The 11,487-nt window shown below is 35.4% G+C and overlaps 3 protein-coding genes across 3 annotated transcripts; 2 read left to right on the forward strand and 1 right to left on the reverse strand. All coding sequences in view use genetic code 12, as the record gives it.

Moving 5' to 3' along the window:
- Positions 1–1,008: 1,008 nt before the first annotated feature.
- J8A68_003979 (uncharacterized protein) lies at positions 1,009–3,148 on the forward strand (the record flags this gene model as incomplete). Its single annotated transcript, XM_049407888.1, has 4 exons — positions 1,009–2,472; positions 2,582–2,781; positions 2,894–3,013; positions 3,100–3,148. The coding sequence occupies 4 exons, from the start codon at positions 1,009–1,011 to the stop codon at positions 3,146–3,148; spliced, it is 1,833 nt and encodes a 610-aa protein (XP_049262681.1).
- A 3,613-nt stretch (positions 3,149–6,761) lies between these two features.
- On the forward strand, positions 6,762–7,664 carry YHM2 (Yhm2p; the record flags this gene model as incomplete). Its single annotated transcript, XM_049407889.1, has 1 exon — positions 6,762–7,664. The coding sequence occupies one exon, from the start codon at positions 6,762–6,764 to the stop codon at positions 7,662–7,664; it is 903 nt and encodes a 300-aa protein (XP_049262682.1).
- A 568-nt stretch (positions 7,665–8,232) lies between these two features.
- Positions 8,233–9,642, reverse strand: SLY41 (Sly41p; the record flags this gene model as incomplete). The annotated part of the gene is made up of 1 exon (XM_049407890.1): positions 8,233–9,642. One exon carries the CDS (start codon positions 9,640–9,642, stop codon positions 8,233–8,235), a length of 1,410 nt encoding a protein of 469 aa, XP_049262683.1.
- Positions 9,643–11,487: the final 1,845 nt, after the last annotated feature.

Consider the following 11,487-nt stretch of genomic DNA (forward strand, 5'->3'; position numbering starts at 1 on the left):
TTTCCCTTCGCGGCTTGGATATTCACATTTAGCCTTTTTTCGGTACTGTGTGACAGGTCTTTTTGGTGGTCCCTAGCAGGAACTACGAATTGATTAGAACGTTATCGATCACTAATTTAGGTATTTGATTAAGATACATTACCCACTTTAGATACTTTAAAGACAAGTATCTTGGTTTACTACAAAAAAGAGGACATGATGTCTTCTCAACAAGTTATCGGTGGTTAAGATACTCCGAATATCTTTTTGGTTAAAATTTTTATTCATTTCGAGGGAGATCGCCTGGCGCCTTGTAAGGCGATACATCGAAAGAAACATGAGATTATTACTGGTGATATATATGGTAAGGCGTTCGTGGTTACTAAGACGTACCAGAGTGCCAGATGTTATATGTACTATTGCTTATGAAGAATCACACCACTTATTGGTCGGCCCCATATAAGAATCAAATGGTAAGTGATGATGTATTAAAACTTGCATAAGAGGTACGAAAATGGTCATACAAACGGTGATGTCTACGATGAGGTCACGCGAAGATCCCGTATAGTCCAGATGCATAAGGGATATTACATACGAACTAGTGGACTGATTTTATAAGATTGGCACACTTTCCCGGAATCGGAGGTTATTTAAGGATAATGAATTGGAAACAATCCGCGAGATATGGTGTGATAGGTCACCCAAACCACTAGAGTTTCGAAAAAAGCTAGAAGATACCTCTTTGGGATCACCTTTCCAATCCAAAGAGAGTAAAGAATAGACGGAAAGTATCATATGGATTAGAGTTTATTTAGATTAATTGTGGGATGAGTTAAAATCTCGTAAGTTGAGTTGGTCATGCGATGAGCTTTGATATTCAGCTGGTCACAGATTGCAGTTTCAGACCCATATTTTCAGATAAGTTAATTTTGGCGAAGAAGAATATAAAATGACCTGGATATTCCTTTACTGGGAAATCCCTGACGAGATTATAGACGAGTACTTTTATGACTAAGAGGAACTCCTAAGATGAAGTTGCAACCTATTAACTCTAATCATTCCGATGGTGATGCTTCTGATCAAGAAGTCCCCAATACTGAAGTTAATTTAGATGATGTCCTTACTCAGAAGATCAATAGCATTGATTCAACTTTGTCCCAACTTTTGAAACTAATGGAACAACTCAATAAGAACTTGGAGTCGGGTCGGCCACCTAGCAAAACTATTGACACTGAAGATAGTATGTCGGTAGCTACTGAGTATCATGAGCCAGAGGAAACGATTCCGGTCGGTTCAAGTTCTTTCCTCGCTCAGGTCCATGATTTTCCTGAGGTTTCATTTACCAGTACAGTGGATGAAGCCATTAGTGAATTCCGTACGATGAAGGATATCGCTAATTACTTTAAACGGTACCAAACTGAGGACGTGGATAAGTTCGAAACATCAGAATTTGTAAGGAAGCCTAATCCAATTAACGAGAAATTGCTTCTTAGGTATCATAGGCTTCTTGACAGAAAGCTAAACAAGAGTTATGATGAAAGGGAAACCTTGAAGATGGCAAAAGTTGAAGGATTACCCTCAAGCGCAAGAGTGAATAGCGTAAGATCACTATTTCACTATTTGGAATTACTCCTATGGCATAAATTGAAATATTATGTCCCAGACCAAACCCTTAGATCATCACTAGTGTCCGCCGTGGAACGTGTGGATCAAGAACACAGGGAAGCGCTTATACAGTTGGTTAATAAAGCCACGGAAGAAAACCTGAATAGTCCCACGGTTGGTATAAAGTGGAAGATGGTATTTGATCAAGTGCAGCGGTACGTTCCAGTAAACTCTGACGATCCGCTAGGAAGGATTTGTCAGAGGTTAGATGATTGTATAGATCTAAATGTTACAATGACGATCATAAATGCAGATGTTCAAGAGTTCATTGCGTCACATCAATTATCCAATAATACCGGAATATTGTGGGTTCGTATTTGGAAAGAGTTATTCAGAAGAGTCCCCAATACTATGGAGACTGCACTTGAAGGGATTGATGGGGAGATCCAAGTTATAATTAAACGAACTGGTAACCCAGCGGAGAACACTTCTGATTCCACGATGGAAAAGGTGTTCGAACAACAGTTGGAAAGATACAATCTGAAAGCTGGAAACCATGGAAGTTACTTGAAGTTTTGGGAAGTGTTTAGTGAACACTTAATTGATGCTTCAACAATAATTACCTTTACAGATGATGTCAAAAAGATGAAGAAAACCGACGACACTATAGGTACCACTACACCTTCAACGTCTCAAAGACTCAACGATGCGGATGGAGTTAAGACACTCTCACCCAAATTTTGTAATGTATGTTCCAAAGAACATTTCTGGCGAACATGTCCAGAACTCAAGGAATTGAAGGATAATCACTTGCTTAATTTCCATGCGGGAGCCTATCATGATAAATATGGTAACCCACTACCCTTAGAAAGAGGCGAAGCCATTCTAGTAAAGTATTCTGACCGATTCAAGGATGCGAGGCAAGATACGCAGTGAAAAGACTCTGGTAGAAGTAGAAGCCGGTGCAGCCAAAGCATTAAAGCGGAAAAGGGTATAGCATTTAGAGAGAGAGGAGATTAAGAAGAGGAAATGTAGAGGTGGTGAAGTCGATGTTAAAGAAGAGAATGAAGATGAAGATGAAGATGAAGATGTTGACCCAGATTATAAACCTTCAGACGATGATGCTGATGGTGGAGATATGGATTTTAGGACTAGTAAACGGAGAATGGACAGGGGGAGCAGAAGCTATATGTTGATGTACGCATGTTTTAATACCTAGATATACCTTCTCTTTCTAAAGTCCCGAATATTAAGATTCCTTATGTTGATGATAATACTAGGTCTGACGCTGGTGTTGAAGAAATACTAGGTCTAGAGCCGGTGTTAATGATGGTAACGATGAAACTGATATTAGGTCTGGTAAGATACAGTCCGATAAAGATGATGATAAGTTGAATATTGGTACTGATACCAATGCCCCGATAATGATGTTAGTATGTTTGGAATTGTTCCAGAATTTAGAACGTTTGTGTATAATAAGTTGAAAGCTCGGTTAGTTCCACGAGAAGGTCCAAGAAATGCTACCAAAGTCGCTCAAGACGTTAGCGATTCTGGTTTGGAATAGGTTACGATGGTTGCTTGGTTGTCGTTCATAACGAAATATTCTGAGTGGGTGGAGGCTTGTGCTAAGACGCAATTATCAAGCTCTGCAATACAGATTTCTTTATGGTCTCATTCAGTTGTCACCTGGTTCTAAGAGGAAGATGTGATTTACATGATGGTCCAGCCCCTATAGAACGGTACCCAAAGCTGATCGAACAATCCACTTAGTTGGTCTTCCTGGCACTACCTTTGCAAAAAAAAAATTGTTTATCGAAAGATTATCTCAAAAGAACTTTCCTAAGTGGGGGGAGCCTGTCACAGGACTGACTACATTCCGACCAAATACTTAAGAATGTGTAAGTTCTGCGACATTACGACATGAAAGTCGTATAGTATTAATACGGTCATTTGCAGTTAAGTTAAGATACACTCAAATACCAGAAGAAATAAATGACGATTAGATGCATATTTGAAGATTTATTATATTATGCCTGTTTTCCATGTTATTCGTGACTATTAGATTGCTATATATAAGAGTCACATTCCTATTGTTTTATGATTATTTAGTTTATATAAAATTATCGACATTTTACGTTTGAATCGAATATATAACTTTGCAAATTCACAACTTTTAAGTTTGACCTCTCAAACTGGTTGAACCATTAGTAGTAAATCAAGTACTTCGACTATATAGTAACTTATGTTACTTTCCCCCAAATCAGCACCATTATAAGATGCCACCAGAAAGTGAAGAATTAAGTGATGAGCTTTCCCTTCGCGGCTTGGATATTCACATTTAGCCTTTTTTCGGTACTGTGTGACAACACTTCGCCTCAAAAATGTTTACGTCGCAAATGATTTATTGTCGCGTCAATATGAATCTTACATATTCATGTAATTCTAATACTATGGAAATGCTAGAATGATGTAAGTACAAGCTCATGATATATCTATTTATTTCCATAAGAATGATGTTCATCTCATTTTTGTTAGAAATTATTTTTAATTTTTTTAATTTTGCTGTTTTAGAAGATTGGCTGCAAAATCATGAGATGATTTTTAGACAGTAAACCCACAGTTCCGCCTAAAGGAAGCGACAATCATTAGAATGTAGAAAGGAAATCTAAAGAGAAGTTGTCAATCCCAATAGTAGTATACTAATATAAGTTGTAAGCTTGTGTTTATTTTTCTCAAAGAAAATGATTATTAAGCATTCCCACGAGTCATTTCACAAGCTTTGAATACAAGCCTTCAACATAAGGCTGAGTCCCTAATTGGACCAACACAACAAGGAGCTATGACAGGGAAGGATAGTTCACAATGCGGTCCATAAAGTCAGCTTCATAGAAGACCAAATTGAGCATTCTGGAATCAAAGATGTTCGACTTTTCCAAGTTCTTTTTTTTTTAGTCAGATATAGGTCATCTTGGAGCAATTCTAACAAATGATCACTTTGGTCCCTTAGAATGATTACTATTCTCATGCTGATTACAAAGGATCAGCAGGGGCTCGTAAGAATAAGCAGCTTTTAGTCTACAAGCGTCTCGTACTATTGTGGTACTTTGCAACGTGATCCAATATCTCCAACCATTGAAATTCCATGAACTTCTTCCCAAATGTCCCATTACCACGCTTGAAATTCCATTGAAAACCTCCAGGAGATCCATCACCATGTTTGAAACCCATATCCTATTCTTTCAAAATTCCATCACTACCATTGAAATGTACATGAATTTCTCAACCGCGCTATTCTTCTTCAACCTAGATTAAATGAAACCTTCTTTCCTTGAAATCAGATAAACAATCCATCACTCAAACTAACCATTGGTCAAGTGGATAATTCAGCATGAAGGAAATTGCACTGATCCATGAAAATCCAGTCAAACTCTTTGCAAAAAGTATAACCATCAAGTTTTAATTTTCATTGAATTCCCATGTCATATTCTCCAAAACCTGACCCAGTATTGAAATCCCGTTAAATTCCTCCCAAAAACTAGATTGAATTAAACCTTCTTCTAACGAAATCAGATAAAAGCCGATGACACAAACTAACCATTGGTCAGGTGGCTAATTCAGTCAAAGGCTTAAACCGATCCATGAAATACAGTCCAACCCTCTCCAAATTGGATCACACCAACTCTTTAATCTTATTTCTTTAGTGGGAGTAGGATAAATGATGGTTGAGTTTGACTTTGGAATTTTTGGTTCTGTTTGTACTAGTTTTGGTTTCAATTGTTGTTCTTGTGGAGTTTTTAAAAATATTGATAGCTAGAAGGAAAAGCTTTCACAATTAATTGATTGACGTACAATAGTAGATTGGTTAAGAAAGGAGTAATAGTGATATTGGAGGATTGATAGTTGTTTGAAGGACTTTGAATTTCGTTTCTGTGGTTTTATTTTGATTTCTGTGGAAGTGCCTCAAATAGGTCTTGTTTTCCCTCTAAGGACTTAAGGATACTTGTTTGAGTATTTAAATACATAGGTATCTTTTATGGATTGATGATTTTAAACAATATGATTGAATACAGATTATTGAATTGGTGGGTTTCTTTGTGAACAGCACAGTGGAAAATTACAGGACAAACATATAAATTCCACGTTTTTCGCAATCTGATTGCTGCAAACTTTACGCATTCTGGAACAACACAAAAACCCAAAACGAATAATCTAGATCGCTCATAACCCAACCAGACCAATTTGATCCATGATAACTATGCATAGCAGTTACGGATATTTAGGAAAGCCAATTTTCTCGTAATAGATTTCTCTTTATGATGCATGAATAATCAGGCAACCAATATGTACCCCAAGTCAACGACATGTCTTCAAGCTCCTATGGTAAAAAAACAACTCATCTATTCTTCTTCTAAAGTAAAACATTCCCAATAACATAATTATTTCTGTAAAGCATTTATATGGTACCCATTTTTTTGTCGTATTTCGCAGCCGACCTAAACCGATAGTTTCTAGAACACTTTAAATATTTTCTCTTTGTTCTATAGAAAAAAAATTTATTCTCAGTTTATAAAGCTTTCAGCTCTATTGTCATATGCTGCTGTCAGTACCCCTCCTCAATAGCTCCTATAACGGCTTTTATATAATATTTGAGTACGTGGCTTGAATAGCCTAAGTAGCGCAAAGTATTCTCTTAGCCGCACGATAAATCCATGTTCCCCCATTTTTTTTATAAAAATGCGTGGGGGGACATATCCTTTTCCTATTCTCGGATCCGGAAAAAATTTTTGTTGCAAAAATTTCTATTGTATTCAGATCAAATAGTAAACCCCGGGGTCTATACTCAGTGCTATGTTTAGATATTTGGTATAGTATTTGCGAAGAGGAAGGATTGTAGATAAGTTGTTGAGAATTTTATATATATAAAAATGTAAGGCAATTGGCAGTTTGTATGAGTCACCGCCTAAGTAATTAATTAATTAATTAATTCTTTTTCGCCTTTTTGTTAATTATAATTTCTTGTAACAAGTGCGGCGGTTAACAAAAAAAAAAAAGAATTCGTTATCGATCAAAAAAAAAAAAAAGAATTCCATTTTAATCAAAATTTTTCACATTCTATAAAATCTTACCGAATTCTCGTTTTTTACAAACCTTTCATCCTTCTTCTTCAACACCTAATCATGTCACATACAATCGAAAAGAAGCCAATCAGTTTCTCAAACATTGCCCTTGGGGCAGTCTTAAACATTGCCGAAGTTTCATCGTTAGGTCAAAACCTAGAAGTCATCAAAACCACCATGGCAGCCCATAGAAACTTCACCATGCCCCAAGCTATCAAATATGTGTATTCCCGTGGGGGGATCTTAGGTTTCTATCAAGGTTTATACCCTTGGGCCCTCCTTGAAGCCTCCACCAAAGGGGCTGTGTTGTTGTTTGTAGCTGCTGAATCTGAATATAGATATAAAGTCTTAGGTATGAATCATTTCCTTGCTGGTATGGGAGGTGGTATTACTGGTGGGTTAGCTCAGGCATATTTGACAATGGGATTCTGTACATGTATGAAAACTGTTGAAATCACTCGTGCCAAGGAAGCAGCTGTTGGTGTTCCCCAACATACTGCCATGCAAGTATTTAAAGATATTTATAAAAAAGAAGGAATTAGAGGAATTAATAAAGGGGTTAATGCAGTTGCAATTAGACAAATGACGAATTGGGGTTCTAGATTTGGATTTGCTAGATTGGCAGAAGATGTGATTCGTAATTTAACCGGTAAGGGTAAAGAAGATAAATTATCAGCAGTTGAGAAAATCGGTAGTTCGGTAATTGGTGGGGGGTTAAGTGCTTGGAATCAACCTATTGAAGTTGTTAGAGTTGAAATGCAATCTAAAACCGTTGATCCTAACAGACCAAAGAATTTAAGTGTTTTGGGGGCTGCTAAATATATTTATCAATCTCATGGTCTTAAAGGGTTATATAGAGGGGTTACTCCAAGAATTGGATTAGGGGTTTGGCAAACTGTGTTTATGGTTGCTTTTGGTGATATCTTTAGAAAGATGTTACATACTGATGGTCCAGGTCATTAATAGGATTTATAGATTTTTTTTAGATAATTATAATAATTTATTCATATGTGTTCATCCGAAGGATCCAAAGGATAATCTGCTAATCTGCCGAAGGAAGATTTCATTCAGCTGCTTGGCAGTATAAAAGGCGAAGCCTTCTAACTAATCTCTTGCAGGCATATAGATCCGAAGCATCAAAAGATTCAGAAGGCTTAGCCTTGTAACTGAGCTGCTTTAGACAATACAATTATTGATTACAATTATTGATATGTTGGTCATACATTCGTTTCTATTTAATATAAATATATAAAAGGATACGAAGGATCCAATAGAATAATCTGCCAAAGGCAGATTGATTGCTTCGCAGCAAGTAAGGCGAAGCCTTCAACTAATCTGCCGCAGGCAGATTCATTCAGCTGCTATGCAGCATAAAAGGCGAACCCTTGTAACTAATCTGCTACGCAGACATAAGGCTACGCCTTTGATTAACTGCCTTCGGCAGAAGTACCTGCTTTGCAGGATATAAGGCTTCGCCTTTAGTCTGCCTTCGGCAGAAGTATCTGCTTCGCAGATTCTAGTTGCTTCGCAACTATCTAACCCCCCATCTATCATAACAATACAACCCAAAAAGAGTCAACCCTAACCCGCAACTCTGTAAATTTGAAAAATTCTTCGATTCCCAAATAAACGAAACAAAAATTATAAAGATCCTCTTTAAGATATTTGCAATTGAATAATTTATCGGACTAATTGATCCTAATATTTGGAATGCAAGTAAAGATTGGAAAAAATGACTCGTACCATTTATCAATACCAATATTGAAACTCTTGGGGTGAGTTCGAGGATGGATATTTGGGTGCCGGTTTGGTGGAGGAATTCGGAGATGAAATAGATGGGTGTTGTGAGGATGAATCCGATTATTGAGCAATAGAAGAGGATTGTTAATTTGTCTAGTTTTTGATCCTGGGATGAGGGGGAGGAGTAAGGGTGTTTGGATTTGGATGATAATGGAATGGAGGAGGTTTCCTCGATTGTTAATCTTTTCTTGGCGAATATGTTTTGTGATACAAATATCAACATGGAGAAAAATGCAAATAATAATCCAGTTCCATAATATTCCATGCCGGTGGTGGTGGTGGTGGTGGTTGTTGGTTTATAACAAGTTAACATGATCCCACAAATTAAGGGGATTAATGAAAGATATGTCACTAATTTGTATTGCTTTTTGTATAATATCCTATAGATCAATACCGTGATTATTGGACTTAATGATTTCATAGTATGAACTAATGAAACTGGGATTAATGAAGTTGCCTTGTGGCTTGTGATATGACCAATGAATTGAAAACAACCCATTGGTAATGTTGTATTTATGATTAATCTAGTTGGAGTTATAAATTTCTTAATATTACCTGAACTCGGTATGACTCCTGCTGGAAGAATCTTTGATAAATTGGAATTTCGATTTACAATTGCTAATAAAATCAAACATAACATTGAATTCAATAAGAATTGAAATTGCGTTAATGTAATTGGATAACTAAATTCACTCAAAATTAATTTTGTTGAATTACTTGAAATAATTGATGCCAAATACCATAATATACATAAACCAGTTATTTTATAATTGATAGGTGGGATCCAACTTGACCAAGTGGATTGTTGTTTAGTTTCATGAATTGTTATTGGGGAAGATGATTTTGATAATGGAGGTGTTAATGGATATGCATGTTGTAATGAAGTGAATGATGGATTTGCAGATAATGGTGGTGTGATTGGATATTGAAATGATCCAAAACTGGGTGTTTTGGATAATCTTGGAGGGGTGGGTATCCCTCCGAAATAAGAATCTACTCTGACTGGCGTTGGGGCTGCTGGAGAACGAGGGATTTTGGATAAATTAGTTGATGAATTATTGGGATTGATTTGTGATGAGGAATAAAACTTGCTATATTGCAGTTTTATATTCTCAACTGAATGATTCTTTTTGGTATACATTTTTCTATTCTATTTGTAAATGACTCTATTGTAACAAATTAGTTGGATAGCAAAAGAATTGACGAATACACGTTGTTTGTTGAATTGTAAATAGTTCTTCTCTAAAAATAGATACTGACTGAAATAAAAGTTTAAAGCGAATGACAAAAAGTAGGTTAGGTTAATGGAACCGTGGGGGAGTCGGAGGGTGGGGGATATATATATATATACTTTATATATATGATATCTAAGGGAATGACGTATAGTTATAAAAAGAAGTAAATAAATAATCTATTTATAAATTTTATGGAATAAGAATACGAGAGATGTACTGTAATTTTATATAAAGTATCTAATAATGTTTGGTGTGAATTTCAAATTATGGATGTAAAATCGTTAAGTACTGCAGAGAAGAAACCTTAAACTATAAAAAAATTTGTTTTTTTTGAATTTCTTTTTATTTTTTTTGTATTGCTGGTGCCAATTGTTTTATTATTTTTTTTTTTTTGTTTTATTATTAGAAATTATTTTTTAACATTTTGTTTGACAGATTTTACCGCCACACAATTACTTCAATATAAAAACCTTGTTTCTATAGTGATTGTTAGATTATCCATAGTTTCAATTCAATCACAAAAACCACAAAAAGAGTTCAATTCTCTCTTATCTTTGTCACATATCTCTAAAACAATAGAAAGGAATGTTTACTACATACACCTCCCCCCTAAAAGGAGATTTTCTTTTACACAACGAGAAATAGAACGCGTAGCTTGATTGTAAGTATGCACTTATACTTCTAGATCTATATTGTATCAATTGTATATTCATACAATAGATTTGTTATCTTTCCATAGAATAATGCATTATCATTCCCCCTTTTAGAAGACATAAAGAGACAAATTGGTCTGTCTTTGAGGATGGTGCGAGGCGGACTGTTCAACATGTTTTCCAGGAGTATTCCTTGATTGAATATGGGGAATGGGAATGGTTGTTTCTCAATTGACATTCTAATTACAAATTTATTAATTGTCATCAGTGTGGTGTACATGTTAATTATTGTTTATTTAATTTTTTAATAACGGCATAATTTATTACATCACTTTGAACCCTTCACTCGTTTTTCTCGTTTTAGTCTCTCGTAAATCACTGCACGATTTATGTCAATCAAAGGGGTTTTTTTAAAGGGAGTTGATTGATGTTGGAGTATGTATATATATACTATTACGCGTCTTGTAACATTAGCATTCCCATATCATACCATGTGGGTAATTGTCATTGTAATTGTTATTGTAATTGTTATTGTGATATGTATTGTTAGAATCGAGAACCTAATAATGAGTTACAAAATAAAAAAAAAACGTTTTCTGTTTCTCTTTTTTATTGCAACATTTCATAAAAGAAGAATTTGTAACATTCTAATAAATGAATAAAGCTATGCTTATTAATGACAGATCAGGCAGGTGCATTTCTTATATGTTCCCTTACTGATATTACTACTCTTGATTTATTTTGTTATGTATTGAAAAGGAGAATGGTTGATAATTTCACTTTTGGTTGCAAACAAATAAAATCCCAATCACCATCTTCTAGCAATTGTTAGCAAGTAAGATTAGATTGGAATCAAACGGAGGCATAAATGGTAAGTAATTGAGTAATCTATACTATGAGTTGTTGGTTTGGTGTGATTCTGGAAGTGTGGCTGTGTTTCATTTTATCATTTTGAAAGTTTTGAATAATTGGTAGAAATTTACAACCAAATTTTCAGTTTTAGAAAACAACCTTCCAAAAGAAACTGAATGAGAAAGAAATTTAAAGAATCAATCACAGAAACGGGCACTCACTAAACACTTCCCAATCCCATGCTAG

This window comes from Hemisphaericaspora subhashii, assembly GCF_019202705.1.
Source record: "Hemisphaericaspora subhashii strain CBS 10753 chromosome Unknown scaffold26, whole genome shotgun sequence".
Classification (NCBI taxonomy): Eukaryota; Fungi; Ascomycota; class Pichiomycetes; order Serinales; family Debaryomycetaceae; genus Hemisphaericaspora; species Hemisphaericaspora subhashii.